This window comes from Sturnira hondurensis, unplaced genomic scaffold (genome assembly GCF_014824575.4).
Source record: "Sturnira hondurensis isolate 20B ecotype Veracruz unplaced genomic scaffold, ASM1482457v3 Scaffold0006849, whole genome shotgun sequence".
Lineage (NCBI taxonomy): Eukaryota > Metazoa > Chordata > Mammalia > Chiroptera > Phyllostomidae > Sturnira > Sturnira hondurensis.
Genome location: NW_028079480.1, coordinates 2737201 through 2752102, shown reverse-complemented (window position 1 = coordinate 2752102; position 14902 = coordinate 2737201). Strand labels below are relative to the sequence as shown.

General features: G+C 54.2%; 1 protein-coding gene across 1 annotated transcript in view; it reads right to left on the bottom strand.

Moving 5' to 3' along the window:
• Positions 1-241: 241 nt before the first annotated feature.
• Positions 242-14902, bottom strand: part of TLL2 (tolloid like 2) — a 126258-nt gene continuing 111597 nt past the window's right edge. Inside the window, exons 16-21 of the mRNA XM_037050909.1 lie at positions 14212-14392; positions 12862-12987; positions 10720-10847; positions 7542-7755; positions 5049-5299; positions 242-3507 (exon numbers count right to left, since the gene is read on the bottom strand). Coding sequence (XP_036906804.1) covers positions 3373-3507; positions 5049-5299; positions 7542-7755; positions 10720-10847; positions 12862-12987; positions 14212-14392 — 1035 coding nt within the window. The 3' untranslated portion in view covers positions 242-3372. The remainder of the gene's footprint in view (positions 3508-5048; positions 5300-7541; positions 7756-10719; positions 10848-12861; positions 12988-14211; positions 14393-14902) is intronic.

The following is a 14902-nucleotide window of genomic DNA, read 5'->3' as shown; positions in this document are numbered from 1 at the left end:
CTGTTCAGGTCCAAGAGAGGGGGCCACTCCGAAGCCACCTTCACTGTGCTCGTGACTTTCTGGGTCCCACAGGGAGCTCTGTGCCCGTGTCAGACACTGTGAAGGACCCCTTTTCTACACTCCCCAAGTTCTTGTGGTATTGGAGAAAACCATCAATAGGTTGGAGGACCAACCTTGCCGGAATGGGTAAGACACACCCAGGACACGTCAATCAATGCACATTCTTTAATGAAATGAGTCTTTCTACACAGAGACATGTCCGTTCCCCTCCGCCTTCTCTTCGAAACTGACAACACCTCATGAAATGGAAAACTACACAAAATAAAGAGTACCGTGTATTTATAGGTAACACTCTAAACAGCTTTCCTTTCTTTCTTTGCTTTACAGAAAACCGTTAGGCATTTGGGATTCTTTTTTTGGGAAGTTCCGTCCACAGAGGAAACTGGAAAGACGCCTGCCAGAGCCATGGGAGGAGGTTCCCAAACTGAGCAATGACGACGTCAGGAGTTATGGGGAAACTCCTCAAAGGGGCCGGATCCAAGTCCGTGGGCAACTTTGCCAGTTAACGAGATTTTACAAATGATTGAACCAGCGTGAACATTTCACGAGTGATAGGAAACTTCACTTTGGAAGAAAATAAAGCTCCAGGGAACCAACGCACAGACTTGCATTCTCTGTTGGGAGAAATTCTGTAGGTACCGTTACTTCCAGACCCTTCCCCCGCCCCAGGGCCCAGGTTCTCGCTCTCACTAGCTCATATTACACTGGCATTGGGCCAGGCTGAAGACCAGGGCCCTGAATATTTCATCAGGTCGTCAAGGTGATTCTCTGAACTGAAGCTAGTCTTGGAGCTCTGTGACATCCCCAGGGCCCAGCACCCAATGAAAGGACCAAGCTGGCTGCAGCAACGTCCCCTGGCTCCTTCCTCTGCATCCAGGGGTGTGTGGAGGAAGGTCACTGAGCATTTGGAAGAGCCAGGGCGGGGGGCCTGGATCTTTCTGCTGAAGGGACTGTTCTGCATGAAGCCAGCCCTGCGGACTCTTGCAGAGCCCGCTTTGTCCATAAGTCCCCTGAGCGAGAGCTTCCAGGGGAGCCATCTGGGCAGCCCCAGCTGAATCGCAGCTTGTCTTTGCTGGGAATACGTCACTCCCAGAAGGCCTCACTGCAGGATTCCATAAGAGTCCCATTGTTTCAAATTGGCCATAGGTTGGTCATTGTTGAAGTTGTGTGTTTTTGAAAATACCCATACTAAAGAGATACAAATTAGTCCCATTGTTTCGCTGGGGGTTGGGGGGCTGTTTCTGACTCCCTCTCTAGCTTTTCTAGGGAATTGGTTCATCTTTTTTAGGCCTCTACGGGTTGAAAGGACACAATTTTCATGTCTTTGGAGAGAAACCCTTAACAGCCACCATACGTATCCTGGTTCCAGTTTTCACTTGGACAGATAAGCTGAGGCAAAAATAAAACCTCATAAAAGTACAAAAACCAGAGAAACGGAATCCACCCTCACAGGAAGGGGAGACGGGGATGAGACAAGCTGCTCCATTTGCTGAACCAGATTCCTGGGGCAGGGTCTGCCGTCTGTCACGGCACGAGAGTGCAGGCTGAGCCTCCACACAGGGCCCAGGGAGGCCAAGAGGGAGCTGGGCAGGAGACGAGAGAGTCGCAGGTCCAGGAGGGCCGGCTCTGTAAAGGTATGGTCAGTGGGCTGGTCGGTATCACCCTGCACTGATTTAAGGCTCTGACAGCTGCTGACTCTTCCCGTGCATACATATATACACAGACATATATTATCATTCATCATAATAGTTTGATTTTTTGTTATAAGGAAAAATATTTCCATGCATTTTCCACCTTTCTTTTTATTATTCTCTTTCTTTTTTTCCTTCTTTTTTACTCCCAGCAATATTTTAGTTAGACATAGTCCTCTGGGGGCATATTCCGATCTTTAAAACACATAACCTTTAACCTTTTGCAAATACTTTGTTAAAATAATGCTCATTCAGCCCAGAGGAGTTCCTGCACTGGGGAGCTGTCTGTGCGCTCACTGAAAACCCTCTAGGGTTCTGTCCTGTGTTCAACGCCCACCACACAGGACTCACAGCTCTGTAAACATCACTTAAAGTTATCCCGACATAAATACTCTTTTAAAGCTACATACCACAGCTTTTAGCTCATAATGCCCATAGACGCCTTAATGAAATGCCATTCAAAACTACCTCGCTATTTAAAGTTTACCTGGAGGTTCTAAAATCATGTAAACAACATCCTCTACACTTCTCTAGAACAAGTGCCAAGTATGGTGAGTTCCGATTGCGAGCTGGGGATGGGATGCCAGTCGTCTGGGCAGAGTCACCAGTGCGGTCTTTAACCCAATTGGTTACAGGGGTCAGACAAGGTCAACTTGTTCCACAAGGTGTTGATTCTTCCATAAGTTACAATCAACCAGTTTTCAACAGTGTTCACCCCATCAGGGACCTGAGCTGGGCCCTCATAACATGTCTTTGCACATCTTACAAATGCGATTTGAAGTGGTTGTCTAAGACCAAGGTCAACCACGGCCGGGCCTCCACAGCTGGAGGAAGGCAGGTCCTCCTAAGCCCGTGGAATCCCCCAGTGCACAGATGGAGTCTTCTCAGAGTCGGTGAGCAAAGGAGGATCGAAACGACAAGCCAGGACGTTTTCTCCTCAGCAGCTGGGGTCCCACACCACCAAATGTCCTGCTGGACTTCACAGGCACCTTAGCCCTCTGATGCAATTAGGGATACGGGGGAAACCCAGAGGCAGGGAGAGCTGATGACACAGAGAAAGGCTTGTGGTCTCCTAACTTTGTGACAGCAATTCTCATGCGCACGCTCCCTCTGTGTGCCACTGACTGCAGTGTCTTAGTTCCGGTGTCCATATTCTCAGACTTCCCGCTTAGCACAGCCCCAGCCAGAGCTCTGAGGAGCAAACCAGCCAGGGCCCAGCTCTCACCCTCATCACCCAGTGTAGATGGAAGAGTCTCCAGGACACGGCCGCATTACTGGCACCTACAGAAGCATGTCCAGAAATGGAGGGATGACTGACCCAAGGGCTGGCCTTTCGCCCCACAGGAGCGAGTGACAAGGACAATGGGTGATAACAGGCATGGCTTGAATGATCGGTGACTTCAAACCTTAATCTTCTTTAAAAGCCCACAATGGATAATGTCGCAGCTGGAATCAAGGGAACGTCTTCCCTCTTCCTTGTTGGCCAAGCTTCATTGAATACACACCTCCAAGACTAGATTTTGAGGTTCTGTTTGAGAAAAATACTGTACACTGTTTTAGGGCAGACTCACAAGGTGCTCTTTTTATTTTAAAAAACCTGTCTCAGCCAAGAGCATCGACGTTATTTCTTCATGTGCAGGGCGTCCTGGAACTTAGTGCTGATGTACTGGGCCTGGAAGCCTTTCTTGTTGATGGTGTCGTCCGTGTGGAACCGGATCATCAGAGAGTCCCCTGCGGAGTAGATTTCTTCCAGTGGCTGAGGGAAGGGGAAAGGAAGAGCAGGGGCCTTTAAGACAGGTGGCTGTGGTCGGAGTTTAAGGTAAGGACAAGGCAGATCGTTACACAAAGACACGGGGTGGCTGATGCTGCCACGAGGCACCCCGGCACCAGGGACCCTGAAGGGCATCAAAACAAGCTCGTGTTTGGAGGAAAAGACTGCAAATTCTGCTCCAGAGAGCTCCCAGGGCCCTGCGTTTCCAAAGACAACCCTAGACACCCAGCTCACATAGAATTTATTCAGTGCACAGAAGGGCCAGGCTCTGGTCTACGCACTTTTGGACCATATTTCACGTAAATGTCACTGAACTTTACAAGGCGGGTGCTATCTCCATTTTAGGCTTGGGAAAACTGAGGCTCAAGTTCACACACTGGGCAGGACCCAGCTCAGGGCTTTCCGAGGGCAAAGTGTGTACAAGAATCACCCAGCTCTAGGGGGCAGCACTGGGACGTGTCTCCCACAGAGACCTAAAGCAAAAGGCATTTTTAGATGGTGTCCTGTCCAAGGACAAAAGGTGACATGGAGCCACTACCTGTGTCAGAAAGGGTTTGCCAGGAGGTCCATGACTGGGAGCCAGGTTCTGAGGCTGCTTCCCGCCAGTTCTAGTGGAACCAAACTGGACTCCCCATAGATTTCACTGCCCTGAACACTCCCATATTTTCCTTGGCATGAGGACCCCCAGCTGGAAAGATGTCGTCGTCTATCGAAAGCACTACACTGGTTACATACACAGTCTTTGGGGGAGGGTGCCGGAAGACGGAATCATTCAAAGACGTATAAATGCCAGTTTGAGGTTCTGATTAGCACAAGGAGCGCTAGTGACTCCAGAATGATTGGCTGTGCACCCAGCCAATAGCAAAGAAGCTGCATGATGAGCCCTGGAGGTGAGAAAAAGACAGGGTTCGGGCCTGGTGTGGGCAGCCCCGGGGCGGTGCAGCCAGAGTGGGACCAGGACACTGTACGGCTGGCCCAGGCTCCTTCAGCCGACACCAGCTATTTGGCAGACCCTGTGTCAGGAGCTGGGGAAGCAGTGAACAAAAGCGCCCTGGCCCAGGAAAGAGGCGATCATGAAAAATACGATGATGATCTGGAGCATAGCTTTGTCTTTATGGTAAGATGGTGATTCATAAGTTTCATAAGCATTTGGTTTTGCTTGGGGAGAGACTTGTAAAGAGATGGGATATATAAATGTATAATTTAGAAATTTTAAAAGCCTAAAAGCCAAACAAAATTGGTGGTGGTTGGGGGGAGGGGTGCATTTTGCAAAAATAAGAAGCAAGTCCTACACAAACAATGCTTTTTAGGGGCTGACCCTTATGAATTGGGCCTTGGCTCCCTCCCAGCCTCCCCTCAAACTGTTCTCCCAGTTTCCCGCTTCGTCCCATCAGAGAAGGCCTCCGGGCTGGTGTCCGCAAGTGGCAGGGAGCCAGGGCCCACACCCAGGTGGGTCCAACTGCACCACACACGCACGCTCGGAGCGATCGCCCTGTGTCCCGGGGGCCCAGTGATCCTGGACTCACCCCAGAGCCGCAGAAGCGGCCGAGCCTGGGGGCTGTGCTGTCGTAGCCGTCGTAGGCCTCCATGTAGTCGTAGCCACAGTCCGCCTCCTCCTCCACCTCAAAGGTCCGGAATATCAGCTCCACACCGTAGCCATCCTCCGCCACAATCACCCAGTCACAGCGGGCCTGGCTCGGGTAGTTGTTGTCCCCAAACTGGGCATGGGAGTAAAGCTCTTTGGTCTGCACTTCGGCCTTCAGTCTGCCCCCACACTCTGGGGCGGAGAGAGAACCACGATGTTCCCTCAGCACAGGGAACCCACAGACCACCCCCCATCCCCACTTCCCAGCCTGGGACTTCTCTCTCCACACCCTATGACAGGCCAGCTTTCTCTGCAAAGTCCTCTCATGCCCCATGGGAGAGGCTGGGCAAGTCTCATCATCATGCCACTTTACAGAGGCCCACGGCTGAGTCTCAGGGCTCACTGCCGGATCCTCACCAGACAAGGTCCCATGTTCCCAGGGTGGGCCAAATAAGGCCTCCGGGGATATCTGAGCATACTGCTAAACAAACGAAATAAAACAAACAAACAACCTGGCTGCCTGGATCTTGGCCACTTAACTCTCTGGAAATGCTAGAAGCATCTGCCAAGGGCTCACACCAGCCCAATTGACTTACTGTAATTTGTAATTTCTGCCAACAGAGGGCACCAAAAGCACACCAGCACCTCTGGCAAAGTCTGACACCTAGGAACCTATGAATAGACCTTCCGGGGTTCCTGACTGTGGCGGTGGTGACTGACAGGCCTGTGTATGTCACTAGTGAGCTGTGCCTCATACTTTGTATTCTGTGTCCTGGTTTCTGGGGTTTTCACTAGAACCATAACTCTGGCTGGCCTGGGTGCTGTGCTATATTGCATCTAGGCCACTAGAGGCCACAGAATACAAATGGGTAAATGACAGTGATCAGAGATTACAAGGCACCAGAAACTCTGGGGCGAATCCCTCACTGCCCGTCCTCATGTGCTCCACACCCCTGAGGGGTCTGGAGCTCCCCAGAGTGTGGCTTCTGCACCGTCCAGGCCCAGCTGGCTTAGAATTTCTTCCCGTTGTAAGAAATTTCAACCCCCTAGATGCACTCGGCCGTGGAATGGGCACAGAGCAGGGCTGGGTGGCTTCCCTCCCTCCTGCCAGATCGCCTCTCCATCTTCAGGAGGCAGACCTCTGGGTTGCTACGGGTGCGCCCCTTGCCCTCTGCCTCCCGTTAGGCTCAGCCGTGGGGAGCACCAGCAGCTCAGCTGAGGGAGCAGAGAGAGGTCAGAGGTCAGGTCCCAGGCTCCTTCCCTGCCGGTGGCCAAGGCTGTGTTCTCCAACTAAAGGTCAGAGCTCCTGTCCAGGGGTCCTTTGCTTGCCCCTCTTCTGTCTCCAGGTTCCAGAAACTACTCTCTCATCCAGGCCTGGGGGGAGTAACAGCCCTGCAGTTCCTAGCCCTGGTGGCTCTGCTGTCCTTTGCGGGGGTCCCCAATCGCTGCCCACTTCTTTGTCAGCAGTCCCTTATTAAAGTCTCCTCAAATGACAACTCTATGTGAGCACACCCCCATTTCCTGCCAGGACCCTGACCCGCTCAGGCACCTCTGTTCTCTCTGTAGGGACAAGAGAGTAGTGACTAGTCAGTGGCTTTTGAATTTCTCTCTGGGAAGCCAGAGCCCACTAGGGAGTTGAGAGGGTGCAGAACATGAAGTGTTTTCTGCTAGGCAAGGACGGCTGAGCTGCCTGCAGGTGCAGTCATTGTTTTGTTTTACCTGGTTCATATTTTCTGGCTCTGAAAAAAAAAGCTGAAGAGAAGGACTGTTATGGGTACCAGAGGGCCTCACAGGGTCCCCGGACCATGCTCTCAGCCTCTGAGGGGGTTGCCGGCAGCCACCGCTTGGCCGAAGGGCCACCATCTAACGCCAGAATCAAAGAGTCCAAGTTGCTTCCAGGGGTTCCAGTCTCAGGTGGTAACATTTAATGGCTCAAGAGCACAGCCAGTTTTCTCACTGACATTCTTCTTGTTTAACAAAGCAGACATGTCAGATAACAAGCATCTATATTTTCTCCAAAGGACGGAATAAAGCTCCTATGTTTTAAGTGAAGGACAAATAAGGGGGAACAGTCATGGTTTTCATTTTCCGGAACTTGTCCGCAGAAGGGGCTGCTCTCCAGCACTCAGCTCCCAGACTTTTGGATTTCACGGGCCAGCACAAACACATATACATTTTTAAAAGAAAGGACGGTGGGGAGGAAGGAGGGGAGGAGCCGTGGGACCAACGGGATGTTGTCCGCTTTCACGTCCTCAGGTAAGGACTTTAAAAGGAAACAACCCTCTCCTCTACTGCTGCACGTGTTTCACTTAAGAGGCACATGTTATCCCCCCCACTCCCACACACAATCAGGATGAAAGGCAGTCCCTTCCCAGCCTTTACCAGCCCCCCGCCCCCGTCTGTCTCCAGCCCCCAGGGCCCGGGGCTCACGCACCTGTGCTGTGCTCTGCCTGGAAGCCCCTCCTCTGCACCGAGGCGTCCGAGTAAAACCGAAGAAACAGGCTGCTGCCCGAAGCCACCACAGGGTCCGGCTTCTTGCTGCCGCAGAAGCGGCCAAGGACGGGCGCCAGGCTGTCGGGGCCGTCATACACTTCCAGGTGGTCGTAGGCGCATTCCTGGTGCTGCTCGAGCTCAAACTCGTTAAATGTCTGGAGGTGGAAAATCACAGAGTGAGGCAAGGGCCTGGCGTTCAGCCAGGGTGGGGGCCGCCTCCCCAGGGGTGGGAGAGGATGGGGTGAGGCCGGACACACGTCCGCCCAGCCAGCTGCACAGGGGCCGTGGAGCCACGGTGACCATGGTGACGTCTGTAGACAGGGCCTGGACTTGGCTCCTCTTTTGGTCTCCAAAACAACCCTGGGAAGTGACGGCATGAGCTGCTGCTCCTGTGAGCACTTGCGGACGAGACGGAGGTCGGGGCAGTTTAAACGCCTGTTGGCACCTGCACTCTTTCCATCGCGTCGCACAGCCCCTCCGCCATTCAGTGAGGCCAGCAGTGACCAAGGGCTCGCGGAGGGGCAGGAACAGCTGTAAGTGCTTCACAGGTATTAATCCTCACCACTCTGTGATGTGTCTACCATTTCCAACCCCACTTTACAGGCAGGGAAACTGAGGCACGGAGTTGCCAGACAACTTGCCCAAGGTCCCCCCTGGCAGAGCTGGGCCGTGACCAGGAGGTCTGGCCCCAGAGCCTGTGCCCTTAACCGCTGTGCCATGCGGCCTTTCAGCACCAGGGTGGGAACGAGGCTTTACGAAGAGCACGCTGCCCGGAGTTGTCATCCTCATGGTGGCTGACCTCAGCCGGATAGTTTTTCTCCATGAGAGCCATGAGTTTTCTCACTTAATTCTGATGATGCTAGAAGGGAAGAGCTATTATTAAATCCAGTGTGTGGACAGGGAAACCACGTCTTAGAGAAGTTAATGGCTTGCTCAAGCTTACACAGCTAGAGGACGGAGTTGGACTTGACCTTCCACCAGCCCAACTCCAGCCTACACTTGTAACCACTACCAGGCTATATTGCCTCCCTCCTCCCTGTCCCCCTCCAAGACTGTCCTCTGAGGCAGCTGGGGAGCCCCACAATTCCAGGTCATATACCAGGCTTTGCAGATCAAAGTGTAGGGCTTCCCAGGTGCTGGGCAGATGACCAACCGATGGTCTGCCTACGTTTGTGAGGGACGTGGGAGAGGTGAGAAGAGACAGAGTTTAATAAAGATTTGGATCAAAAGACAGGGTTGGGAGAGAGGACGTTAGTTGGGGAGGGGGTCTCAATTCACATGAAGGGGGCTGGGGTGGCAGGGCAGGGCTGGGGGTGGAGGGGACCATGAGCAGCGCAGGCTTTCATAGGAATGACAAAATGCTTGCAGTGGGCAAAGCGCTTTACATCTTATAAAATGGGGATGGGGCCAGGGAGTGGGGTAGGGACAGTGGCAGGAGCAGGACGGCGAACCAGTAGCACCGGGGAGCGTGTGCACGGGAAGGGAGGCAGTGAGCCGGAGAGGCGGGGAGCCCCCCAAAGGTCCACGGGATGCCCTGTGGCTGTCCCAATGCAGCGTAACACCAGCTACTCAGAAGTAGCCCCCGCCCCCCCAAAAAAAGGCTAGCACATATATGTATGAACTTCAGGTAAATTTAAGGTCTGGCCTGACTGCGACCACTGTGGCTGGTCAGTTCAGTTCCTTAGTACGTCAAGGAAAAGGAAAAGGTATTTGCAGCAACTCAGTCTTGTGGCCCTTCGACAAAAAGCTCCATGTCCAGTTGTGCAGACTGCGAGTTCCTAACCCCAGGGGACGCCAGGCCCCCTCCCCACGGTCGCCAGATATTAATGTTGCCATTGTGAACATTTTCCAGCAGATGGCAGTCTTGGGGAAGAAGTGCCTTTCTCTAAGGTGCCTTCCGTAATTCACCTTCACCCAGAAGCAAGGCTGTTCTGAACCACTCAGGGTAGCAGCAACCAAAAGCATTTCCCACATGGCAGCCATGCACATAAGGTGCCCACTGTGAGCGCCCTGTGGTCAGGATCCCTGCCTTCTCCACCCCTCAATGCCCCAGGCCTGGCACAGAGACCCCGGCGCCCACACTCTAGCCCGGGCACCCCCTCAACCACATGTGCTCACTGCTCCTGCCAATCAACACCTGAGCAAGCCCTGGGCCCTGTCTACTCATCATCACGTTGTCCTTTGCTCCCTTCCATTCGCCTTTCATTACTGTCCATAATTCAGAGTGACATCCATATGCCTTCTAAAGAGCTTCCTCATCCCCAGAGTCTGAACAGCCCATTCAAAACTGTTTGTCTCAGTACAGCGACTGCTCAGCTGGCCAGAGAGTTCGCTTTACGCTCCAGGACCTGGGAGTCTCTGGGGGACTGAGGGAGCGATGATGTGTGGAAAGACTCATCCATCTTTGAAATAACCGAGCCTGGTGTGCAGACCACAGTCTTACGCTGGGATGGGACTTTAAAGAAAGTCTTGGGAGACATGTGTTTTTTAATTCAAGAGGAAATCGGCATAAATAACTTAATTTGCTATCTTTAATTAAAAGACTGTAACTCATAGAGGAGCAGGAACAATAAGGGTCCCTCTGAGAAGTTTGGACAAGAACAAGGCCGTACATACATTTGTTTTCCCAGGAACATATCCCAGGATTGCACGGGCACAGAACACGTCTGGGAGGCTCGCCCCCAATATTCAGAGGGGTCCATTCTAGAGCAGGACAAGGGACTGGAGACTTCTGATTTTCCTTTTCCAGCCCTCCATACTGATAACTTTTTTAAACCTCGAGAATGTACTGGTTTGTGAAAAAATTAAAGCAGGAAACAGTGAAATCTCAAACCGCACCGTGTGGCAGGTTCTGCCTCGTTCTGGCGCCACCAGGAACAGGTGCTACTTGTAGAGCTTTTGTGACCTGCCACCCCCGGGCTGAGGGCTCCCTGCGCACCCTCCATTCCATCGGCCCTGGGGGCAGGTTTCACTAGCAGCTCCATTCTCCAGATGGAGAAACTGAGACTGAGACACCTTTTGCAGCTTCCCCAAGTTTCAGGGCGGAGAACCAGAACAGCAGAGGCTCACGCCCACGCCCTCTCTGTCCCTGTGGTCCGTTAACTATGAAAACGACTCACAAGTTTCACCCTGTGGCCTGCGGTGGATGAGACGTTCCAGGTGCACTCCCGCCGGCTGGGGTACTTGTCAGGCCAGTTGGGGCTTGCCAGGGTCCCCTCTGCGCTGCTGATCTTGTGTGCACAGCCAGCTGGGGTGTCGGGGGTGCATGTGGAGAGAGAAGTAATTCACTCAGAGGCACACAGGAGGCTTTCTAAGAAGTCACCTGCCCCTCGCCCTGTTGGTCCCCCAGTTGATGGGCAGTGCGGGAGCAGGGGTCAGCCTGAGTCCAGTGTCCCCTGGACACTTAGAGATTTGTTGATTGATTGGACTTTGCCACCTTCCTGGCAATGGCTCCGAAGCCAGGGCATTTTTCTGTTACTGTCCACATCATGGCTATCCATGGAAAGATGGTGAAGGGAATGGTTTGGAGCATGAGCCCTGGGGTCACATGGACCCTGGTGCTGCCCCCTTCAAGCTGTGGGACTTGGGGTGCTTTTCTCAATCTCAATGTCCTTATTTGTAACAGGGCCGCCAGTCTCACAGGGAGATTGTGTGGAGTAAATGTGGAGTAAATGGGACAACGCTTGTAAAAGGCTGGGCGGGCGCTAACCAAGACCTTCATCGCCAGGCCTTCACCTCGGCATTATTTCTTCAGCCTGTCAGAGCAATTTCCTGTGGAGGCCACAGATGCTGCCCTGGCTGCAGCGCTGTTAGTAGAGAGTGGCCCACGGCCTGCCCACTGAGCGGCATTTTGGCTGATAGTTAGAATGTGCCGCCGTCTGTGCTGGGCACTGTGCTAAGCATTCAGAATGCATCCTCTCGTTTTATCTTTCCCTGCTGCCAAATGAGAAAAATGAACATGTAGAGTGGATAAGGGACTGGCTAGTCATGGGTGGAGCCAGGACTTGAACCTGGGCTTGCCTTTGCTGTGACTAGGACACGGAGAGCTGAGGAAGTGGGCTTCGTGCCACTGTGGTTTCAGGCTGAGGTGGCTGGAGGGGGCGAGGGAGGGCGGGTGCTGGCGGGTGAGGTGGCTGCAAGGAGGTCCTGCTGTTCACTGATCCTCACAGGTGCCCACAAGGGCAGGGACTAGGCTCCCAGGGCATTTACTCCGGCACCCCTGCCCCACTCTGGGGACACATAGGAAGGTAGCCACTGCTCAGCAGGCAGGACCTTCGTGGAGTTTATAACCCTCTTGGCCTCGTGTGGCCCCACACCACACGAGGCAAGCGCTCTTCTGGCCCAGGCCCACCTCCCAGAGGCCTGCCAATGATTTTTTAAATCCCAGAATAACAGTTCCTTCCTAGTTCTTCCCACCCGCCTCCCAGCCCAATCCGTGACCGCCCGTCTGTGTCACCGGGCTGGGCTTGGAAGGGGGGCCGCCTCCTGCTTCTAAGGACATCTTAGCTCATCCTCTAACAGTCTAGGAAGGCCCTGACCAGACCGTGAGCCCAGCCAAGTCTCCTGACTCCGAAATGTTTATCTCTCGCCCTCACGTCCTCTGCAGGCCTTTGTGGTTGGGGCCAAGGCACGGAGGCCTGTGTGTTTATCAGAGATGTTGGAACTCCCTTTGCAGGGTGGAGCAAAAACAGAGCAAGGCCTTTCCCAGAATGACTGGGCCGGCAGAGCCATCTGGCCCTGAAGAACTCCCCGTAGTAAGTGGAGCAGGGAGCAAAGCTTTCCTAATCCTACTTGACTATTGGACCTGCATGTGGCAAATAATATTATGACATAGATGGCTGATATTTATCAACATTTCCAGTGCCTAATATGGGCCAGACTGTCTGAAATACTTTCTAGGCATTCTCTCATTTAATCCTCAGTAAAACTTTAAGAAGGGGGTATGTTTAGTCTCCTTTAGACAGAAGAGGAAACTGAGGCTCAGAGAGGTTAAGTAACTTGTCTGAGGTCACACAGCTGGTAAGTGGAAGAGCCAGGATTTAAATGTAGGTAGCCTGATCCTAGAGCCTGAGGGCTTAGCCACTGTCCCATAATAATGCTGTGCCCCCAGAAGGGGCGCGCTGCCCTGGGGAAACCGCTCTTCAGGCAGATGCTGAGCCTCGGGAGGGGTTGGCGGGGAGGGGCCACTCGCTCTCACTCCAACAGCTGGCACACTCCTGGCAGCAGCTTGGCCCCCCGCCCCTACCGCACTTCAGCCTCACCCTCTTTACAATCGTGTCCGTTCTCGTGCAGCCGGTAGCCGCTTCGGCACCGGCACAGGTAGCTCCCGAACGTGTTCACGCACTCATGCTGGCACCAGCCGTTGTCCTTGGCACACTCGTCCTTGTCTGGGGAAACCAACACACTCTTCTGCGGGGAGCCGCCCACTCGGGGAGTCCTCCCTCCACCCAGAACTCTCCTCGGAGGTGGTTACCGGGGGAGGCAGGGGGCGGCGGTGGTGGGGTTACAGGGCCCTGGCCCACAGTGGACTGCCCGTGTTCCTAGAGCACTTCAGCGTGTACATTATCCTCCCCTGCTCCCCACCGAAAACAAGGAGCTCCTTCGAGGGTAGGCCAATATTAGTAACAACGGTAACAATAATAACAATCACTAGCATGCACTGAGTGTTTCCTATGTACGGGGCACTGACCCAAGCACTTCCATCCGTTGTCTGAGTTCATTCTCACACGCCCTTAGGAGGAAGGTGCCTATGCCCCCATTTAACAGGTAAGAGGCTGAGAATGCCCGTGTGCCCCAAGGTCGCTCAGGGAGCAAGTAGCTCACAGTCCCCGACCCCACACCACTCCCTGTCTGTGGCACGGGTAAGGGTGGGGCCACGGGCCAGATGGCCGCGTGCCAGCCCTGCTCCACCGGCTGCAGCCACTGTGGCCTTGGGCCTCAATCGCCTCATCTTTAAAGTGGAGTCAATAAGGGTTCCTTGCCTCACAGGGCTGTTGAGAGGAGGACACGAATTATATAGGGACAGCCTTTAGAACAGTATCCAGCTCAGAATAAGTGTTAGCTCCTACTTCTTACTATGTCTGAACTCAAGCGTTAGCAGGTGTTACTGTTACGGGCCTTACAGCTCAAGCCAGGGCCGTGTGCGGCCCTCTCTGGAGCCGCCGCTTCCTGCAGTAACAAGCCAACCTCCCTCCGCAGCCGCCCACGCCACCCCCTCCCCCGCCCCGCCACCGGGGTAACTGCAGGGGTCGAGCTGTTTCCCCCGCTCTCTGTGCTGTCTGCCCACTGCAGGCCTAGGCCACAGAACACTTTAAGTCTTCCTTATAGCCTCTTGCTTCCCAAGGACAACTCAGAATCCTGGGAGAACACTCGGAGGATAGATGGAGGTCACTGAACGGGGAAGAGGCAGGGAGGTGCCTCCCCTAGAACCACGCAGCCCCGCCCACACCCTGGTCCGGGCTTCTGGCCTCCAGAACCGGGAGAATATATTTCTTTTGTTCTATGCTCCCTAGCTGGTGGGCATTTGTTACACAGATACTGTGTGGCGGGGGCATCAGGCGGAGAGGGGTGGCCGGAGCCTCAGCACGGTGGTCGTGCCTCAAATCCCACACCTGAGAAGAAGTGGGCCCGGAAGCCTCGTTTGGAGACCGTGTTGTCTGACTTGAACTCCACGCGCATGTTGTTGCTCTGAGAGGTGACCACCTCGGGGGTCTCGGAGCCGCAGAACCTGCCGTGCAGCCTGGCGTCTGCGGACAGGCCGCTGCGCACCTCCACGAAGTCGTACTTACAGACCTGCAAGGGAGCGAGTCGGGAGCTGCCTGGGCCCCGCATCCCCGCCCTGGCCCCCGCGTCCCCGCCCTGGCCCCCGGCACTGCAGGGTCCCCTTCCTGAGCACTGCACCCTGCCAGCTGGCCAGACCAGCTCAGCCAGGGGCAGCAGGAGGGTCCTCTAGATTCCCACTGGGGCCCCTCCAGCCCAAGGGACACTACACTCTGGCTGTGGGGCTCTGCTTGGCCTTGGCTGACGGGTCACCTGTGGCCACTGTCCAAGGGAGGCAACAGGCTGTTTATACCATCCTGGTCCCCAGTTGTACCTCGCCCTCTCTGTTCCCCTCAGCCAGACTCTAACCCCCAGGTTCCTCCCTCAGGAGCCACACCTGTTGGACCATTTCCCCCCTTCCCCGCCCAAGACGGCCTCCTCCGCTCCTGTCCTGATTCTCCTTGGATTTACTGGTGACCAGAGGACCCAGGCACTCTATCTGCAGAGGAGGTGCAGCTGAAGCTGCTGCCCACACAGTCCCCA